At 41.3% G+C, this 22,443-nt stretch overlaps 2 protein-coding genes and 1 long non-coding RNA gene across 5 annotated transcripts in view; 1 reads left to right on the top strand and 2 right to left on the bottom strand.

The window, feature by feature from the left end:
• TAOK2 (TAO kinase 2) overlaps positions 1-4,781 on the bottom strand; it is a 39,245-nt gene extending 34,464 nt beyond the window's left edge. The window contains exon 1 of one of the 2 annotated variants that reach the window (XM_025164162.2): positions 3,981-4,781. The gene's annotated coding sequence lies outside the window, so the exon portion shown is untranslated. The remainder of the gene's footprint in view (positions 1-3,980) is intronic. The other variant, XM_007424330.4, reaches the window with a different exon arrangement.
• Positions 4,782-4,963: 182 nt separating this feature from the next.
• LOC148215699 (uncharacterized) lies at positions 4,964-20,046 on the top strand. Its single transcript, XR_015796500.1, has 3 exons — positions 4,964-5,117; positions 10,598-10,762; positions 19,913-20,046. It is a non-coding gene; the product is annotated as an uncharacterized LOC148215699 (long non-coding RNA).
• Positions 5,980-10,761, bottom strand: TMEM219 (transmembrane protein 219). Of its 2 annotated transcripts, XM_007424332.4 has the most exons (5): positions 10,603-10,761; positions 9,615-9,834; positions 9,393-9,501; positions 9,208-9,319; positions 8,202-9,091 (listed from the first exon to the last, which is right to left on the bottom strand). In XM_007424332.4, the coding sequence occupies exons 1-5, from the start codon at positions 10,759-10,761 to the stop codon at positions 8,963-8,965; spliced, it is 729 nt and encodes a 242-aa protein (XP_007424394.1). In that variant the 3' UTR covers positions 8,202-8,962. The 2 variants fall into 2 exon arrangements, with proteins under 2 accessions (XP_087998738.1, XP_007424394.1); XM_088142612.1 differs by lacking the exons at positions 8,202-9,091; positions 9,208-9,319 and adding an exon at positions 5,980-6,286.
• Positions 20,047-22,443: the final 2,397 nt, after the last annotated feature.

The following is a 22,443-nucleotide window of genomic DNA, read 5'->3' as shown; positions in this document are numbered from 1 at the left end:
AATGGAACTATACTACAGCAGCAGTACATTTGAAATCTTCTTTAGTTCTAAAAGATCACCAGCAACTGTTTTTGCTCCTAGTCTTCAAAAATTATCTACTGCTATTTGCATACTGGTAACCAAACAAATGTGATGGTTTAAAAAAAACACAGATTAAAAAAACCTGGGCTGTAATCATCTTAGAACCCATGTAATGGTATTGTACAGGTCTTTAATAGATACCACCTACCATTGATTATAATGTGGTACCCTGGCCTAGGATGTTGAATCAACTAAGGGAAATACTGGCATATTTACACACACCCCTTCATACCTTTTCAAACTTAAATATTCATGCATGAGATTTGTAAATACTCTTGATAAAGCAGGACAGCAGCTGAACTTCAGTAGGGCTGCCCATTCATTGCTTTCATGTTTTGGTACTCTCCTGCAAATTTCCACTAGAATCACAAAAGCTAAAAATGTCTTGCTTTCACTCATTTTTAAAAAGGCATTTTTATTTATAGCTCTCAGGTACAAACTCTACCTTTCTGCTACTATGGAATTCAAGGTAGTATATATAGAGTTCTTAGGCAATGAGCCATCAGGGGCTTCTAAGATTCAGACTTGTTTTAGAAACAGGATGGCTGCTGCGTCACGTGCTTGAGATTGTGCCTTGGGACAGAGAATCCAATGAGCCATGTTTTAGACTTTACTACTGTTTCTGTCTTCTCCTCCCCCTACAGCATTATTCTATACATATTTAGTCAAATGCAATTCCCAAGAGGTTCAATAGCAGCACAAGATTGTAGCCTAGGTGTCCCTACTCAAATATCCTGAATTACCCTGCACTGGCTGTTTTTTCCTGTCAAAGGTTCTAAGAAGCTTTTATACCAAAGATCTTCTTTTTTCACTTCAAGACCTTCTGAGTTGAAAGAAGAAAGTGCTTACTGAGGCACCTGTGGGTAACTCAGGAGCAACCCCTAGGGGTTGTATTCTACTACAACAGCATGTGATAAAATAATGCTTTGGGAACACACTGCAGTCATTTTCAGAGATTTTGCTGCAACCATAAGAAAACTATCTTAAGAAAGGATAGGTGAGTTCCTTCCAATTTTAATTAATGCCCTAACCAATGTTTTATTTGACCAGCAAGGAAACTAGATTTTTGCCTAAACTGTTCCATTTGTTAAGTGCATCACTGTGGGAAACTGGAAAGGGAAAATGTGCTGCAGTCATGAGAAGGATATAATATACAACCTCGCCAAAACAGGAATTAAAGGGTAAAAATAAAGAGAAGTTTTGGATGTTCTGGAAAGCACTTCCACTTTTCACTTATACCTGAAAGGGAAGTTATAATGGAGGGGGGGAGATCTAAAAGTTCTGTCAATATGTGAAGTTTTCATAAGTGTCCTTTCAGATATTACAAAGCACATAATTTATCCATGTGTCAAATATGATTCTAAAATTTGCAATGAGTAAATAAAGAAATCCATCTTATTAAAGAAGTTTAGCATTTGCCAGCTTATAGCACACTATGGTAAGCTGTACAAAACTGAGGCGAACACAGTCACAATATACCGACTGAGTCTCCTCTTTGAAATTTCATCTGTGCTAGACAGAAGTATACATTAGCTTTCTTCTCGGTTGGGCACAAGGCTATCATTTGGTTCAGAACAAGAATTTCCTACATCTTGTTTTTCTTAATGTGGAAATCCAGAGGAAACTCTCTGCCACAAGGTATCTACAAAAAACTAAGGATTTAGTACCTAAGGATTTTTTTCATGAATTAGTATCCATAGAAAAATTATAATTATGGGCTAATTTATACTCTGGTAGTATGTGTTGTCCAGCTGCTTCTATTTGGATCTGCCTGCCAGTGGGTGGAGCTAAACAAACCAGGAAACCAGTATTAGTGGTTAGTTTACTGTTTCTTTGAAACCAAAATCCTTGATTTGAAATTCTTTTAACAAGCTAGAATCTTAAGACAACAACAAGTCCTCACTTAAAACTTTAGCTTGTCAAGGGACCAACAATCCAGAAATTCTGATACAGATATAACACTAATTAAAATATGACCAGTTTCCTGTTATTTAGCAATTCCTATTAGCATGATGAACCAATCATTAGCTTGGGCATTGTGCACCAACATGCTTATTTGATCCCAATATGCCAGAATTCTTAAGGGGACTCTGCCCAAGCAGTGTGTGGTAAGAATCATCTCCAGGGAAACAATGTTTATGGGCTGCTGATATAATAGAAATTATATTAAAAAGCAAAGGTAGGTTAGTAACTTTGGGGCATTTATTTTCAAAGATGCACAAAACTCAAAACAGAAAGAATTACTAATTATAAGTTAGAGGCTAGTGGGCAAGAAATCTGAAAAGACTCCAGCAACCAGTAGACTTATAAATTGTATGTTTCTTTTTAGACAATAAAACCAATACTGTCATTAGAATAGGTGTAAGCAACACTTGCACAAGCCTACATAGCTTGCAAAAAGTTACTCATTTTGACAAGAATATGATACACAAAATCATCCCTAAAATAAGACATTTAAATTGAAATTAATTTTATTGGGTGTACCTCATGAGACATAACTGTTATAACTGGCTTTCTTTCTAATTTCTAATGTGAGCAGGTATGTCCCAACACCATACGACCCTCTTGAGCAGAAAACACTCTAGATCTCTTCAGGGTCAAAAAATATCCATAAAAATGGAAGCCCTAAAACCTAATGCTTTTCACCAATAGTTCTTGATAAACACTGGCTATTCATGTTTAAGGATACAGTATGTACACAATTATACAAGAAGCCTAGATAACTGAAGAAGTCCTGTTTCAACTAGTATAAGATACCAGCACTCATATTTCTGGGACAGAGGAGAAGAGACCAATCCATTTCCATTCTGGAGAAAGTAACTGCTTTTTCCTATCCTGCTATATCCTGTTCCTCACAAACACTGTCTCTAAACAGCATTTTTACCACTCTAATGCTTCACATATGGAAGTCAGAATTAAACATTAAAATGGAAACTAATGAAAGTTAACTATCTGAATAATCAGTATATGCACTGAATGTGAAGTTGGATTTCTTTGCCCATGGAACTGATTTTCTTTTATACATATAATATTATTATTAATGCACTTCTATCTTTGTTGTCCTAGCACTGCTAAATAATTTGGGATTGGGAATTGTAAATGAGAGATAGTTAAAATTATGATATTTTCAAGACAATACATCCAACCTTTCTTCATAATTATGTTAGCTTCTTTATTCAGCAGTATGAATGTGATCAACATATACTTACAATAAAGAACAAAATTGAATGATTCTAAAAGAACCCAATAATAGGCTTTCCCCCCCATTTTTACATACCTCACTGATACTAACATCCCAAATCCTGTCATTATAGGAATATATAAGGGCATAAAATAGCACTGAAAGATACATTAAAAGCAGAATAGGAGCTAAGGCCTCCGACTAGTCCAAGGAGGAAAAAGTCTAACAGACCAGGGATATGATTCCCAGGTTCCCTGATTCCCAGGTTCCAAAGGAAAGAAAGTCTAAAGCTGACAAAACTAAGAGGGTGAGGAACCCTAATGGAAGTCTTTCCTAATTTTAAGAGATGAATATAGATGAAGGACTGGGATGAAAGACTAGGATCCTTTTTCCCCCTGCAGGAAGGTATTAGGCCCAGACCCCAAGCTCTGGAAAACAGAACTCCTGGTCTCTTACCTGGCAAAGCTTTCAAAGAGGGAAAAGCATGTAGAGGAGACAGAATTTGTTTCCCAACCAAGGCAATACAATTTCTGACTTATTTGGAAGGACAATTATAGGAGAGAGCAGACAGAAAGAAAATCAGATTTTTTTCTTAATTGGTGCAATACAATCTCTTTTGTTATCTAAACATTTACCTTCTCTTCCCATTGCCCAGCTTTCCCATCCCACAAAAATACCCTTCTCCCCCCTCTCCCTTATCTGCGTGCTTGGGTCTCACCTGTGAGTCTCCGCAGCTGCCTAGATATTCTTCCCCTTGCGGCTCCAGCTCCAAGATATTGGGGGTGGGGAGAATACCCCCAACTACCTCCTCTTTCCCTACTCCTCCAATCAAGGAAGAGGGTTTAGAGGGAACTGTCAGTGGTTCCCCTGGATAAGGAAGGCCTCTGGATAGGAGACATAGGGTATCTACAGCCCCACTTCAAGCCTCTCCCTCTCTCCCTCTTGTTTGGATAGGAAAAAAAATGTCCTGCAGAAGTGAAGGCATGCAAGTGGCTTGGTAACCGGGAATGCGATGGAGGTAGCCCTGTAAAAGGATGTAGCAGGAGTCTCGGGCCCTTCTGTAATAGCTCTATTCAGGGGTTTGGAGGGGGAGGGAAAACCCCAAATTAGAAGTGGGGAGAAGACAATCTATATCAGCCAAGAAGCTTTGCAAGAGACCAAGGGATGAGCTCTGAGGGAAAGAAGGCATGGACTTAATAGGATGCTGCAGTCCCTTCCAGCTGTTAGCGACTGCCTACAGATGTTTATAGATGAGGTATAAGGGACCTACAGATAACGGGTGAGGAGCAGAATTACAAGGCTCTGCAAACGAGATTTACAGAGGTCCTTAACGGAAACCGGCAGGGGGGGAGGGGGAACAAAAAGGAATGAGAGGTCAGGTGGGCGGGGGTGGAGTGGTCCCTATAGAAGCCAAAGAAATCCTTTCAGATCCAGGGAATTGGGGGGGAGAAAGAATGGGAAAAGGGAGGGAATCTCTATAGGGGAGGGTGCTGTGGGGGTGGGGGGCCTGACTCTATGCGGCCCCCCCTCCCCTCTCTCTTGCCTTCGGGTTCCTCCGTCTGCTCCCTCCCTCTCACTCACTCCAGTTGTCCCCAAATCCAAGATGGCGCCCAAGGCAGGAGCAAGACCGGAACCAAGGCAGAGAAAACGTCAAGCGCATGCGTAGAGGGAAGGGGGCGCCGAAGAAGAGCGCGCACGCGCGATGCGTCAGGGGCGGGAGCCAGTGAAAACTCGCATGCGCCACAGTCGGGATAAGCGATGAACATTGTCCCGAACTTAACTAGCCTGGTGCGTAAAACGCTTCGGAGGGGAACTGTGCGCATGCGTCCTTGCTAGGGTCATTCTTGAGAAAAAGGTGAGTAGCGCGAACTGAGGAGCTAGGAACGTGCCGTAAGCAATTGTAGGATGGCATTACTGAATGGAACACAACGCACGCGCAGTAAAAAGAGGGAAGGAACAAGGCCCGCCTTCATTGGGTTGTTGTAGAGGTGATGGGCGGGATACGCTTACCCTGACAATATGTAAAGTGAGGGGTGGGACCCTAAAATTTGCCTAAGAATGGGATTGGACGAAAAACATGGGGGAGGGCAAGTGCAAACAAAATCGACGTCTTGGTTGGCTGGGAAAAAAATAACGGCGCTTCAATGAAAGAAGTCAGATTGGGACGCCAACATGCCCTCAGGTGTGCTTTGATTGGGGCAATATGTGAGAGCGTGGGGTTTGATTGGTAGGCCGAAGGGGTTAGGGGCGGAGTTCCTATCGCTCAGCTGTTACTGGGGCAAGATTTAGAAAGATGTGGCGCGCGCGCGCAGAGAAGTGGGGACGAGGGGGAGCAATGACAGTTGTTCAAAGAGGGGAAATAAAGGGCGCGCTGAGCGACAGTTAAACTGTCACTGCAGGGGCTTGGGTGCATGCGCGCCCTCCAGTGGAGGGCGGAGCTCAAGCCTCCCGTCCCAGCGTTCCAGTTTCTTCTAGTCTTCTCAGCGCGCCCTTCCCCTCACCTCATGTGCAGCTCGTAACACCTTGACACCGGCGTGATTCAGGCCCGTGCCGGACGGGCTCCTTCCTCTTTTGTCAAAATGAGCGAGGTGAAGTTAGATCACTCGCTGTTTTAGGCGTAAGTATCAAATTCCAAATAGCGGACGAAAGGACAATAGAGAACACTTCCAAGCGTGCGTTGGGTTAGATGACAGAACCCACCAGTTTTGAAATAAGCGCGTCACCCTTCCCCCCTCCCGCCCCCGATCACATGAATTGGCCTGGCTAACTCCACCGATGCGACTGCAGCAGCCGACCTGGGATTGTTTATCCCAGTGACGTCGTTGACCCGGATTGGCTGAGCTACTGCGAGGGTTTCGTGTGCAGCCCGCCTTCCGTGAGGAAAAGGGAGTTCGTCGGTTAGGTTGAACTTGGGGCATGTCGAGGGGGTGTCTGAGACTTTACACGTGGCCTTTGGAGGGAGAGAGGCGAAGGAACAGGGAGTCCAGAAAGACGGCCAAGAGTGGCTGCAGGTTCAGACATGAGCTGAAAAAACAGATTAGCGGGGAGAGCAAATTAGAGCTTTGATAAAATAATTATATTGCTTAAAAAGATTAGGGAGGTATGTTGCAGCTTGAAGGAGGAGTACTAGGCAGAATAACAGAGAGATGGCAAGGACATATGAGACGAAACTGGGGCCTGGGAAACACTAGAGACATAACAGCTGAGAAATATATAGCTGGGTACATAGATGGAAAACAAGCTAGTTTGGAAAATTAAGACACAATGTTAATAGGTTAGATAGGTGTATTTTACCTATTGCAATTTTTGCTGTTATTGCAGCATTGTTCACAGGGCAGCGGTAAACACGATGTGCAGTTGTAGCTGGATTTGGCATATTAATTTGAAATGACTAGCCAGTTTTTTGGCTGCAGGTTCTTAATTCTGCCAAGCACATCATTGGATTATGTATGAGCTGGGTTGGGTTACTCAGATGTACAAACTGATCCTCATATATGAATTAGTAATACAAGTATTATCATATGTAGAAATTAGCATCTGTTGATCTTACTTAAAGCAAGAGGTTATTCAGGTATGTCAAACATTTACACTGAGGATTATTCTACCTATCCCTTGAAGATGCACTAAAACTGGAAATCTATGTGCTTTCTGGAAAAAGCGTATTGAGAGATGGAGAGGGTAGCATAGAAATATTTACATTTTATTTGTGTCTGACAGTCTCCTTTAGGTACTGCTCTTGAGTAAGGTTAAGCTGGCAGTAGTTGAGATACAGGTAGTCCTTGAGTTATGACGGTAATTGGGACAGGAATTTTTGTTGCTAAGCAATGCGGTCATTAGACAAAACATCACATGACAGCATTGCTTAGTGATGGCAATCCCAGCACTCCCCGTTGCCATCGTTAACCGAATCCCTCTAGTCATTAGGTGAGGACCCACCTGATCCAAGCCATTCCCAGCTTGGTGTCTCCTAGCCCTGAGCCTCAGTAAGGTAAGGGACTGCCTCTGCCTCCTCTTGAACTCCCCCCACCTATCTCCTCCCCCATCTCTGCCCTTTTGGTCACTCTGCAGTGGCACTCCTCAGCGATGGTGCTAGGGATGAAGGGGAGGTCTGGGGCCTTCAGGAGTCTCACCTGGCTGCCACCGCCCCCAGGCCTCAAGTATATGAGGCAGCTGCTGGCCATGCCAGGCCTTCTTCCTGAGGAAAGCGTCTGAGGCTTTCCAAAGCATTGCAAGAATAGTGTGCCTGCCATTCTCCAAATAGCGCACCCTATTCTCACGATGCTTCAGAAGGCTTCTGAGGCCTTCCAAAGCATCACAAGAACAGGGCACGCTATTTGGAGAATGATGCAAGCAGCCTTGGGAAGAAGGCCTGGCATGGCCAGCAGCTTCCTCCATAGGGCCAGGCCAGGCGTGCCTTGTCAGCAGCAGGAGGAAGATGGCTAAGGTCAGCTAGGCGCAGCAGGGCCTGTGGAGCGCAGGGCAGCAGGGGTTTGGACTGTGGTGGCTGGCCATGGCCTGGGGCTTGAGGTGGGACTCCTCAGTGGTGCTGGGGCTGAAGTAGAGGCCTGAGGGCAATGGCAGCTGGCTGAGACTGCTGAAGGCCCTGAGCCTCTACTTCAGCCCCAGTGCTGACACTGAGGAGTGCTGCTGTGCAGAGTGGCCAAAAGGGTCAGAGATGGGGGAGATAGGTAGGTGGGGCGAGTTGAAGCACCCCTGCAGTCATAAGTGTGGGTGGGCTGCCAAATTTTGATCATGTGACTGCAACAGCTGTAACTTTGGGGACCGCACATAAGTACTATTCATTCAGCGGCATCATAACTTTGAACAATTGCTGAACAAATGGTTGTAACTCAAGGACTACCTGTAGATCTTTCCTGGTGCAGTACCACAGCTGGTGTTTCCTCCTTGTGGAAATATACCAAGCTAATTTCCACTTTCAAGAAGTTGCTGAAAAAGTTTAAAGTTTTCAGTCTCCCAGTTATTGCTCTCTCATTTTAATTTTTATACTAATTTCAAATTGTCTGCTTATATTTTATTTATTACATATGTTAACATTGCTGCTGGGGGCTGTGTGTTTTACTTTAAAACTGGAATATAAATAATATGAACATAATTTAAATAAACAAAAGTCCAGGTTGCTGTTCTATCTATACACACCAGTCCAATTTAATTAACTGAGGCTTTCTTCTAGATACTAAACATATAGTATTTTACTGAAAACAAGCAGGCCTTGAAGGAATATGAGGGTTTCTTGTTGGCACATTGCTTGACGCTATTTATATTATTTAATCATGAGTTTGGATCTGGAATTAGTAAATTATATTTATATAATTATTCCTAATAGTGGAATTTTTAGTAACAATGTCTGATCATTCATTAGGTTAATATACACTATTCAATGATATATAACATAATTCCAGTAATATATAAGAAATATATTATACAATTTTTATCAGTTGAATAGCCACTTAAAATACAAATAAGTCTCAGTCTTTTGTATTTAATAAATTATTTTATCATCTCTCCTATGAACCAAAATAGCAGTTCAACTTTATTCATATACCAACCATTCTACTGTCTAGCTTCCAGTCTACAAAATGGTGAATTTTACATAGTATAGCTGTATAGAGAAGGGAGGACACACAGCTGGGACACCTGAGTATTCTGGAATGTAGAATGAATAGCACTGGCTTGATCCACTTAGATTTGCCCCCATTTGTCTCTGGGGAGACGATAATATAGGCCAGCTGCACAACACAGCATGGCACAGAGGCAGAGAAGGAAAGCACTGGTCATGAGGAGGCGCTGGCTGCAGAGGGTACGATCCGCCTGAGAGTAGAAGTAATGATAGTGAATAATTTTTCCCTTGTGATCATCCATTGTGGAGCAAACTGGTCTCAATACCCAGATACTGCCCATACCACCACTGCCCACACCTATCTTACCTGATCTAGCATGCTGGATAGGGCAGGATTAGTTTGATAACGTGATTGATAGCAAATCCCTGACATTTCCAAATTCATGCGCTGTTTCCCTGTTACACATTTTGGTGGCTTTCTGGGAACAAAATGGAATATTACATTAATGAGTTAAGAAATGTTTGCAACAGTGCCCCTTCCTATTAGCTCACCTGGTCTTGGGGAGAAGGGATGAAGGTGCAATGATGTTAAGGCAGTTCTCACGGGATAATGAATTTGTGATAACAGCCAAGAGATGAATTGATTTCTGGGCATCTGGACCTGTGGATGGAGTTAGTGGAAGGAAATGTCAAGAGAAGATGAGCAAGGAATCAAAATTCTTGAGATATTTGAGAGAATATTGAAATAGATTTGGTGGGGGGAAAATCACTCACCTCTGAGACCCAATTTTGTCCCACTGATGGTCAGACCTAAATGTGTACCATTGGGAAGATCTGTGCCATTGTGGAGATCAAAAGTCAAGCCAACCATGATAGATACTGATGTCGGGGATTCAGCAGTTGTCATGGAAGGAGGTGATGTGACATTTTCCTGAGTCTTATTTGGGATACAGAACTTTAAATGTGCCAGAGACTTCAGCAGAGAGTCCCAGTCCTTAGATATAAGGGAAAAAGGAATGAGAATTGCTTCTATTCCCATTTTTTGCTTCTTCCTTTAAAATATCTATCCAACTCCATATGGCCTCACCTTTAAAATCCTATTCGTTAATTGTTATTCAGAACAGAGGCCACAAACAGTACACAATACAATGAGGGAGTTTCTGGATTTCTGAATTGGAGATAACATAGCAAAACCTAAGCCCTAAGGGTGAGGGTAAGAAGGATGTAGTATCATCTTAGCTCTAGAAGAAACAAACATTTCCTGGAGAAACTACTAGAACAGCCAGAAGAAAATGGAAAAGAGACTGGTAACATGAACCCTTTGAGTTTTGTATGGTACTATATTTCAGCTTTTCTAATTTCAAAAATCAAAGCAAAAATTAAATAGCATTATTGAATTAATTTTTTTCTTTCTCTGCTCCAAGTGCTAGAACATTCAGCATTATATTTTCAAGGACACCTTCCTTTGAAAAAAAACTATTTTAATTTTTTTTAATTGTAACTTATGTATAAGTTAGAAGACAATTATAGGAAAATAGAACTGTGGCCAATCAGCCTGAATACATCAGTACAATGACCCGTCCATTAGAGAGAATCAACCTAAACATCTGGAAAACAGCAAGGGAAAAATAATGTATCCATACTGCATTTTCCTTCATGCCTCTTAAAGATTTCTCCTGCTTTTTTCTCTTAACAATTGAAATCCAATTTCATCCCATGCGCTGGCCTAAATTTTTACTTAAAATTCTAATCTCTAGCTCACCTCTTTGACATCAGGATTATGAATATCATGTGACTGGATGTAGGCAGCAAAACCAACAAAGGCAACAGCCAACGAAAGGAGGCAGAAGAAGAAGGAGACCAGAGGTGGATGTCGTTCCAGGCAGATACGCAGGGAGGCCAGTAGAGAGCAGATGACCATGGTAAGCCCTAGGGGTGAGGGTAAGAAGGATGTAGTATCATCCTAGCTCTAGAAGAAACTAAAACATTTCCTGGAGAGACTACTAAAGCAGCCAGAAAAAAATGGAAAAAAGACTGGTAACGTGAACCCTTTTTGTATGGTACCGTATTTCAGCTTTTCTAATTTAAAGAATCAAAGAAAAATGTGAATGGAAATAATAAATATATTCATTTAATCTCATTATTGCTTAGATAATTTAAACTGGTGAAAATCTTTCATGGGACTATATACTCAAAGAATGCAAAGGGAGGCTACTTGTTTAAGATCATACTTCCATTGTGATTGCCATGAAATAGGAAGCTGATTTTTTTGTCTGTGCATTCAGATATGGGTATGCTTAAAAAAAAGATTCCTAATCTGTATTCTGGAATTATATAATCAAAGAAAAAGGTTGTACATTACTGCCCACTGATTTTTAAATTATGTCTAATTCTCTCTATTTGAAGACATGTCTACTTAAGTTAAAAATAGCCAGCTTCTTCACCATGCCAACTGGCTAAATAAATCTGCTTGTAACAGAATTTGTAATTTAACTTGACATAATTTTGTGATACTTTCATATTAAAGACAGTGTTTGATTATCTTATGTTGTATTTGAAGTTAGCAGATTACAACACCACAGAATTGGAAAGAAACAGCTGGAATTGTGGAGGTAGAGAACTGGATATTCTATCTGATACTATAATTTCATCAAAGCCGTGTCCTGTCTTAGAACACGAGGATGCAAAACCTCATATCTGAACATTCACCACAAGAAATGTTTTACAAGACTGGTAGTAGCACATAGCATAGGAAATTAAGCATCATCTTCTCAGTCATCTATCATAGGGTTAGCAGTAAACAGACAGGAAAGGGTTAACTTCACATCTTCTACCTAGGAAGCAGGCCTTACGACTTCTTGTCCTGAGGAGGAAACCTCTCATTTCAATCTTTAGCTCTGCCTGTTAGAAGAAGCAATGTCTTTTATCTTGGCTCCATTTTATGGGCTGCTAGCAAACAAGTAAAGGATCACTGCACAGAAAACAGGCCATAGCTGAGAGACTACTTGACAGCTTAGGATTGGAGACCACCAGCCCCCTCAAGTAGAAATGGGGAATAACAGCTTCCAGAAGCACTGGATCAGAGTAGAGGAGGCAAATGGCAGGGCTGGCACTGAGCCTTTTACAATGCAGCCAAAGCTCTTCTTGTTGGTCCTCTGGCAGCCTCTCTGTTCTGATGGACTAGGCTCCAGGTGATGTCAGCTGCAGCAACCTTCCAGTAGTCTGAACAAACACCAGGTGATGCCGATAGCACTGTCCCTCCAGTAGCTAAGCCAGCACTAGGTAGCACCAACAATGGCAACCTTCCGATGACCAGGAATGTTACAGAGGCTAAAAAAATCTTCTGCACAACATTCAAGCCCTTCAGGCTACAGCAAGGAGCAGGCCTTAGAGATTCCCCTTCTCTCCATTGTTAGAATGTTAACAGAACTGGGAGCACCAAACTAGACTGGTGGAATTTTCTGAGCATGGGAACCAAAATGGATACTTCCAAAATATTGCAGAACAAAAACAAATGAACATTGTGGTATTAAATAAACAATTAACATCATCCCCATTAAACCAAGACTCAGAAAGAAGATTGATGGCAATAGGAAGGCTCCACTATAACATACTCAATGATAAATGAGGGTTAAGGTATACATATCTACTTTCTTAGATGCTGTAACATAATTTCCTTTTTTTTTTTTGTAATAAAGCTGCATACTCTGAGTTGGTGAGAATCTTGCTTTCTTGGCTGTGAACTGCTCTAAGGAGCTTAACATGTATATGTTGGAGGATGTAGCCATGAGCTGGCCTGGGCAGGCCCAGCAATGGTAGCTTAGGATCCCGAGGAAAAATAGGCTCCTGCTGGGTCCAGTCTACCCATACAGAATATGGGAGCTCAAGCCCTGCTCAACCTTAAGTGGAAGTCCCCAGAGCTGAATTATATGAAATACTGAATCAGCTCAGGGGAAAAGAAGCCATTCCAGAGCAAGTGGGAAGAGAGAAGACCAGTCATCCTTACCCCCAGAAGCTCATTTAGCAAATCCTACTCTTCTCCAACTTCCGCTTACTCAAAATCCTTTTTGTGCCTATGTGAAAATGAAAAAAGAAAAAAAAAACAAGACACCTTAAAAGACACGAGCAAAAGAGATGCAGAAAGCAAATAGACACGGTATACAGTGCATTTGGAAAGTATTCAGACCCCCTTCACTTTTTTCAATTTTGTTATGTTGCAGCCTGATACTACAATCGTTCAAATTCATTTTTTTTTCTCATTAATCTACACTCAGTACCCCATAATGGCAAAATGAAAACAGAATTTTAGAAATGTCTGTAAATTTATTAAAAAGGAAAAACTGAAATATCACATTGGCATAAGTATTTAGACCCTTTGCAACAACACTTGAAATTTAGCTCAGGTGCCTCTTGATTGTTGCTGAGCTGTTTCTACACCTTGGAGTCCACCTGTGGTAAATTAAATTGATTGGACATGATTTGGAAAGGCACACACCTCTCTATAGAAGGCCTCACAGCTGACAACGCATACTGTATCAGAGCAAAAGCCATGAGGTCAAAGGGACTTGTCTGGAGAGCTCAGAGACAGGATTATTGCAAGGCACAGATCTGGGGAAGGCTACAAAAATAATTCTTCTGCACTGAAGGTTCCCAAGAGCACAGTGGCCTCCATAATTCTCAAATGGAAGAAGTTTGGCACAACCAGGACTCTTCCAAGAGCTGGTTGCCCAGCCAAACTGAGCAATTGGGGGAGAAAAGCCTTAGAGAGGTGACCAAGAACCCGATGGTCACTCTGACTGAACTCCAGAGATCCTGTGTGGAGATGGGACAGAGTTCCAGAAGGACAACCATCACTGCCGCCCTCCACCAACCTGGGCTTTCTGGCGGAGTGGCTAGACGGAAGCCTCTCCTCAGTGCAAAACACATGAAAGCCTGCTTGGAGTCTGCAAAAAAGCACCTGAAGGACTCTCAGACTGTGAGGAACAAGATTCTCTGGTCTGATAAAACCAAGATTGAACTGTTTGGCCTCAGTTCTAAATGTTATGTCTGGAGGAAACCAGGCACCGCTCATCATCTGCCCAATGCTATCCCAACAGTGAAGCATGGTGGTGGCAGCATCATGCTGTGGCAGTGTTTTTCAGCAGCAGGGACTGGGAAACTGGTCAGGGTTGAGGGAAAGCTGAATGGAGCAAAGTACAGAAATATCCTCAATGAAAATCTGTTCCACAGCGCTCAGGACCTCAGACTGGGCTGAAGGTTCACCTTCCAACATGACAACGATCCTAAGCATACAGCCAAGACTACACAGGAATGGCTTAGGGACAACTCTGTGAATGTCCTAGAGTGGCCCAACCAGAGCCCTAACTTGAACCCTATTGGAGAGACCTGAAAATGGCTGTCCACCGACAGTCCCCATCCAACCTGATTGAGCTTGAGAGGATTTGCAAAGAAGAATGGCAGAAAATCCCCCAATCCAGGTGTGCAAAGCTTGTTGCGTCATACCAAAAAAGACTTGAGGCTGTAATTGCTGCCAAAGGTGCTTCAACAAAGTACTAAGTAAAACGTCTGAATACTTATGCCAATGTGATATTTCAGTTTTTCCTTTTTAATAAATTTACAGACATTTCTAAAATTCTGTTTTCACTTTGTCATTATGGGGTGCTGAGTGTAGATTAATGAGAAAAAAAATGAATTTGAACGATTGTATCAGGCTGCAACATAACAAAATTGAAAAAAAGTGAAGCGGGTCTGAATACTTTCTGAATTCACTGTATGTCAGAAACAAAGACAGACTGAAATGTAAAAGCACCTTACCTTTGGGCTTTTCAGCATTCAGCATATTAAAGTTTTTTTTTTTTTTTACTAAGTTTATTGCATTAAAAAAATACAGATAATTAGGAATTATAATCTCCTGCAAGAAAGTATGTGAGACATCTGAGGCCTATTCTTCATGGGATTCAGATTCAGATGAACTTTCAGATGATGATTTTATGTAATCCACACTTTCATATTAGAGGCTGTTTAATACTGACTTATTTCCAGGCAGCTAAGAGATCAGCTAAGATGCTCAGTCTGAAGGTAGGACTGGACAGCTGTGCTATCACTGACTGTAAGGGATCACAAGATCCTGCTATTTTACAGGATCTACAGGACCTACAGATTTTAGAATGCCATTTTTGATGAACAGCCAAACCTAATGTATCCTCCACATTGGGAAGGAAGTTGTACTTCCCTCTCAAGGATATCATGGAGTAACTAATTAACACCTAGTATTATTAATGAACCAGTAGCAGGGAGAAGTGCTCACAGATCCAAGAGACTGTAGAACAAATGCAATACTGGTAGTTCCCAGTTTAAGAATGAGTTCCATTCCCAAGGTCTCTCAGTTTGAGCTAGTTTGGTATAGTGGTTAAGGGATCGGAGAAACCAGGAGACTGAGTTCTAGTTCTGCCTTAGGCACAAAGCCGGCTGGGTGACCTTGGGACAGACACTTTTTCTCAGCCCTAGGAAAGAGGCAATGGCAAACTACTTCTGAAAAACCTTGCCAAGAAAACTGCAGGGAGTTGTCTAGGCAGACTCTGAAAATTGGACATGATTGAATCGATGGGGAAAAAAAAGCAGGGAGGAGCGCTCACAAATCCAACAGATTGTAGAACAGACATAGTACAGGTAGTTCCCAGTTTAAGAACAAGTTCCATTCTCAAGGTCTGTCCTTAAGTCGAATTTGTATGTAAGCCAGAACAGTATTATTGTATAATACTGTATATAGTATTGTGTAATTAACTCAAATCATTGTGTATTTAACTCGAATCATTGTATATTTAACTAGAATTTTGCTACAGTACGCTCCATTCTTAATTATGGGTTGTCTGTAAACCAGGCATTCTTAACCTGGGGACCACCTGAAATGAGTATACAAAGCAGCTGCACTGGAAATCAAGGCAGCTGTCTGTTCCATCATTACCTGGGCTTTGGTGATATGGACACATGACTTCCTCCCATGAGTGCTAACAGAAGCCATATCCCTAAGAAAGGCATGAACCAATTAGCCAGAACAGCAGAATTTATAAATAGGCATATCTAAGGACTCCTTACAGTTTGCAGACAGATCCATGGTTTATGGAGTGCTAGCACAGAAGTACTTGTGGTTCAAGAATTAAGAAATGGACTACTAATTATAAACCTACTTTGCAGTTAAGGGATTTGGGGGAACCATGCTGACTCAGTCCTTGTAGAAAACAAGGTTAAAATGAGATTGTGTTACTTCCAGAGAAGGAGGTGAGAAGGTACAAAAGAAAATAATATTCATTCTTTTGGTCCACAGACTACACTCCAATCTTTTTGTGAGTCAGGAAGCAGATAGGAAAATAACTACTAGAGTTCTCAGGCCTGCCAACACAGATACATAACTAATGGGCAAGGCAGAAAGGCAAGAACCAAGGAAAATGCCCCTCAAATTGATAACACTACCTTACTGGGGGAGGGGAGACTGAAAAAATGTTGGCATATCTGGAAACCACATACAAGGACAGATGGGTTTTACAGACTATTCAGTTGGAATATATGCTAGAATTCACAAGAAAATAAAAAGACAGGTTCCTGCCATCCTCCATCTCCAAAAACAAAAAGAAGCAGCTCAGAATGAAGAAACTAATAACTCCCTTACTGGACATTAGTTTCATAGAGCATGTCCCTGTACATGAGAATTTTTCCAGCACGTTTTTCATTCTGTTTACAGAGCCAAAGAAAAAGAAGACATAGAAAGCCATCTGGAATCTTAGATTGCTGAACACGCCCCAATCTTTTGGAATTGAGACATTGGCTGAAGTCAACATATAATTTTCTAGCTTCAATGGACCCATCAGAGGCCTACTCACACATCCTAATCAGGTCTTCCTATTGGAAGTTCTTCAAATTTACATGCATGAGGCACCAGTTCTAATTTAAAATCTTCGCTTTTGGACTTGCTTTCAGACTCAGAGTATTTATCAAAGTTCTTTGTGCAACACCTCAGGATTCAGGTTGTTTACATTTATTCATCTGGGCAATCTCATCAGACCTCCTTACATGGAGAGATCAGTGAACAGCCTCATTCTGATGCCTCCAGGAATGGAGTTTCATTATTAAATTCACCAAGAGCACACTCATACCCTTAGAATATATTCCTCATCAGGGAATTACCATCAACATAGGGGAAGGGAAAGTATTCCTCTCTCGTGTACACCTTGTGAGGAAGACCTTAACATCCAGGAACCCAACCCTCATGATACTGGCAAGATATAATAGATGATTGTTGCAGCTCTGGATTCAGTACTATGGGCTTGTTTCTATCTCAAACCACTCTGGTGGCTCCTACTTCATAAGATGCCAACTAAAGATCAATTGTTGTATTAGTGGCTAACCCCAGCCAATCTGGTGCAAGGAATACCAGTCAGCCTGTCAAACATGGTCCAGGAATTGTAGTCCCATCATAAACTGACACTGCTTTTTGACAGCTGGAGTTAAGGGTAATATGACTGGCTCTGAAAGCCCTTTTACATCAGGTTAGTGGGTGGCACCTATTGGTGCGAATACATAATATAACGAACAGAGTTTGTATAAACAATCTGGAGAGAACCAGATCAAGGGATCTTTACAAAAAGCCAAAGAACTGGTGACATGTGAATAAATGCTTATTCATATCAACAGAGTAGATAAAAGGATCACTGAATATCATAGTTAATAGCAAAATGATTAGCACTTGTCTCAGGATGAATGGTTATAGCTACAGATTGTTCACAAGATTGCAAAAAGATGGGTTCCCTTTGATCAACCTATCTGCAATAGCAGAAAACCACCGAGGTGATTTTTTTCAAGACCACAGAGCAGAGGGGAATGATGCCCTAGTAGCACCATAGTTGGCTTTATACATTCCCTTTGACACCAGTGCTATCCAGAACAGTAAACAAAGTGAAGATATTCAAAGTATTGGTGATTTTAATCCCTCCATTCTGTCCTAGCAGACCATGGCTCTCTGCCCTGTAAAGATGAGTGAGGACCCTGTGGCATCTCCTGAAATGGCCAAACATCAATAAAGGCAAAATTCTTTACTGGAGCCAGACAGGTTACAACTTTGAGACTGGGAACTTGAACAGGGACCTTTTTTGAGTTCTGGTCCTCTAAGCTGCAACTTTGAGACTGGGAAATTGAATGGGAACATCTGAGTTCTGCCCTACTAGGCCTGGAAGTAGAAATCCGCTTGGCCTTTCAGAGCCCAACCACCACTGATCTATCATCTGATTTGGGGTGCCTTTGAATGTGTGAAAAAAAGATACTTGTGGCACCACCAACAAAAGATCTGCAACTATTGAGATTCCTTTAAGTGGGCTTGGTTAGAGTTCTAGCAACTAATAGATTACATAGATAATGGTTTTGGACTCAATCCTCCTAGATAGATGAGGGCCATCTTTATCTGACAATTTTCATGTGCACTGTTTCCTCAAAGCCACAGCCTCTTCTCACCCCAGTCTCTTCATGGGACTTGGCACTGAATCTTCAGACTCTAATGGCTGCTCACTTTGAATTCATTAGGCAGTTCCCTATTAGCATACTACAGTTCCTTATTAATTTCTTTGATAGGACTGACTTCACTAGAAGGGTCAGGAACTAAAGGTCTTTTCAGTTTTAAATCTCTGTATATTTCATTATGATAAAAGTGATGCTAAGACCAGATCCCTACTTTATGTCCAAAGTCCATTCCAAATTCTACCAAGCACAAAACTACCGTCCCACAAGTAACCTGGCCCCATGCCATGCAGGGCTTTAAAGGCGATAACCAGCACTTTGAATTGCACTTGGAAGCATACTAGAAGCCAATGCAGCTTGCACTGTAATGGTGTTACACAAGCAAACTTTGGAGCACCAGAATTGTGTATGCCACTGCATTCTGTGCCAGTTGAAGCTTCCAAGTATTCAAAGGTAGCTCAGTGTAGAGTGTGTTGCAATAATCCAGTTGGAAAGTGACTAAGGAATAAGTGACCGTGAACAGGTATCTTACGTAATAAGGCAATAGATTATTCATACTCATAACTTTTTATTTTGATGTAAAAAAGTACCATGTAATATACATTGTTGTGTGATAGTATTGTATCATTATATAATCAAGCCACTCACATTGAAATTACATGGGCAAAAGTGTCTGTTCTTCTAGAGATGGTTCTTTTCAAAATAGGAGCAATATGCTGCCCTGATCTGGCAAGCTCTCTTGGTAAGTCCAGCTTCTGACAGTGGCACCCTTGGCCTGGCTGAAGCATTCTGGGTATCAGCAGCTATAGGACTCTCTAATGGTTCTAGCAACTCATCACCTTTGATCTCACAAATATTATGTAGGATGCAGCATGTAGCTATGACCACAGGAATGAGCTTCTCTCTCACATCTAGTCTCATTTGCAAACATCTCCAGCGAGCTCTCAAGACCCCAAAAGCTCTCTCCACACATGTTCGGCATTTGGCAAGCCTATCATTGAACTTTTCTTGGGCCCCAGTTTTTGGTGCTGGATATGGTTTCATTAGCCAGGGGCGAAGTGGGTATGCATGATCTCCAATGACAACAGGAGTCATTGAAACCCCTTCTAGTACTGTTGGAGTTTGTGGGCCAAATGTGCCTTCATCCATGCTGTTGAAAAAAGGAGAATTATGCAAGATGCGGGAATCATGAGATCTCTCTGGAAATCCAACATAAATATCAGTAAAACGAGATTTACTATCCACCAAAGCCTGCAACACCATTGAATAGAAGCCTTTGCAATTAATGTAGGAGTCAGCAGAGAAGGGGGGGCAGAGAATGGAGATATGTATTGCATCAATTGCACCAAGGCAGTTGGGAAAGCCCATATCCTTGAAGCCTTCCATAATATCTTGTGGATCTCCCAGCAAAATTGTTTGGGCCAGGAGCCTACTATTTATTTCCTCACAGACCTCTTCAAATATGGAGCATGCTGATGAAATTCCCACCCCAAAGAGCTCTGAGACAGTCTTGTAACTGTCATGATGTGCAAGTTTCCAAATGGTCATGGCTACCCTTTTTTCAACAGGAATGTGTGACCTCATGCCGGTGTCTCGACGCTGTAGTGCAGGACGCAGTTCCTCAGCAATATACATCAGTGTAGAACGTGACATTCTGAATAAAGAAATCCAACACTTATCATCCTGTTCTGAAGAAATCATTCGCTCCCACCATTCACTGCATCTTGGAAGCATCCAGTGTGATCGTTCAGACAGGGCCATCAGTTCATGCTCATAGTGCAGTGCAGGTGAAGATGAGTATACCATAGTAACCACAGAGACTATAGCATTGCGATGAAGCCGTAGCAAGGCTCTCTTACGACGAACGCTAGCTGAGAGGATGCGCCTCAGCACTGCAGCTGATCGGCGAAAGTGCCTCCGCTGAAGAATCCTTGCTATTGCAAATATCACAGTACGCCTGTTCAGCATCCATTGTTGCACTAGCAATTGAGAAGTTTGAACACAGGCAGCAACAAGAGCCAAGCACTCTTGCTCCATTTATCCAGCCAGTTTTAACAGTAACAGCAGGTTCAGGAGGAAATGATGTTAGTGTGCTGTGATAGAAAATCTTTCCCCCTGGTCAAGGCAGAGATGACATCACCAATCAGGGATCACTCATAAGCAGTCCATGCACTTCGTTTGGATAGGCACTGTTGAATTTAAGGGTAACACATTGTAACTGGGCCTTGTTCACTAAAAAAGTCATATTTATAATCCAATTGTGAAGGTTTTTGTTTAAAATAAACTGAGCAGAAAAGTGGTTTCACCAAGTTCAGCCATTACATATTCTCCATTTAAACATATTTTAAACTTTCAGAGATTCATATATGGCTTTTCCACAAACATTTCCCTTTTCTACAAATATTCTTTCAGCTGGCCAACTCTCAGTCATACTCAGTCAAACATACAATATTCTCCACACCAGCCATGACTGAGCTAGCATGACTGAATCCATGACATCTAAGAAACAGCTGCAATAGTACAGCCTCTCTGCAAGTTCTAGGTCTGCCAAGCCCTGGTAATAAGAAGATACTCTACACATGCTCAGACACTCATTGTTGATGCAGATTAATGTAAACACATTCCAGATAAATATTGGCAAACTAGCTCAATTTAAATTCTTACCATTTTCAGAAGCTCTATCCATTATATATCTGTTATTCCGCCCAAAAGCATTAAATACGAGCCATGGCTACAGCTGAATAAAAAAAAAATATCCTCTTTTCTGTGAAATAAGCAATATACATATGTATTCTTAGTAGCTAGCATCCATGGAATTAAAGTAATTTTAGAGACCTACTGATCAAACAACTGAGTTCATTTGCATCGTTCCTTTGTCCTTAATAATAAAAAAGAGAATAGCATTTGGAATTGACTGAATGTTACTGGCTAGAGGCACATATGCAGCCCATAAATATACTTCCTTTCTTTACATATCACAATTTTCCATGTTTTCTTAATACATTATGGCTATATAACTGTACTTGATAAAGAATCCCTGGTATTCACTGCTGAGTAATACTGGGCTGGATAAAAATACAGATCTGGTAGGCTCTGTATTGTTTGAATATAGCTTACCATGTTTGAAACTAGCTACTGTGGTTGGTAAACCATGGTTTATGGCTTACTTGACTATGATGAACTAAACCAGTTGCAAATTATTCAAAAACCAAAGCATGGCTTAGAGCAGTATGAATCCAGTTACAAAGTCGTAATTTTGGGACCTTATTAATATCGGATACCAGTTTAAATAAAGGCAAAGATCTTCTGCATGCTTGTGGGGATGACAAAGAACCCTGATCTGATCGCCATTTAATCTCATAATCATTCCCTAATCACTAAAAGACAATCTTGAGAATGTGAAAGCACAATAGGGAAAATGGAGATAGGCAAAAATAGTATATCCTAGAATGGAAGGGTAGAAAGCATGGGGACAGATCAAGTAGTTTAAATCAACAATACGGTAAGCAACTTATGGTTCTAGGGCCAGATGCAATATAATCTTCAAAGATCTCTTAAAACAAAACATAACATTTCACTGGCAGCCCACTTGGCAGGGTGGAAAAGGAATGCCCCATCTTTCACTAAATTGCAGCCCTTAAAGAAATGCAGCTTTGGAAAAAAGGCTGTCAGCCCTGGTTTAAATGCTAAGGACGTACTAGATATTTTTCTATATGTTATTATTCCAATTGTATTTCTCAGGGACAGCCTGTTTTCTAATCAATCCCTGACAAAAAGTTACGGAGTCCCTCCTTTTACCTTTTTTAAATGCCTAATTCAGTTATGTGACTTGTTAGCATATTGTTATCTTTGTTGTATATAAATGCCCATCATGAACATTGTAACATCCAAGGTGCAGAAACTGAACTTCACGTACCTACTTGGATAGTTCTTTCAGGCAAACAAACAGCTTTAATAGTTACAACTGTGAGCTAATTAGTGAAGATACTGAGGCTGAGAACAAATAGCTTGCAAAAAAAAAAAAAAAAATCTAGTAAATCAACAGTACAGGCATAATCAAACCAGGAACCTGATTTATAGTTTGGTCTCTTAAGAAATA

This window comes from Python bivittatus, unplaced genomic scaffold (genome assembly GCF_059951505.1).
Source record: "Python bivittatus isolate LINGU-HERP-01145 unplaced genomic scaffold, Pbiv_v1 ctg000440_np1212, whole genome shotgun sequence".
Classification (NCBI taxonomy): Eukaryota; Metazoa; Chordata; class Lepidosauria; order Squamata; family Pythonidae; genus Python; species Python bivittatus.
This window is presented reverse-complemented; position numbering and strand designations above follow the sequence as displayed.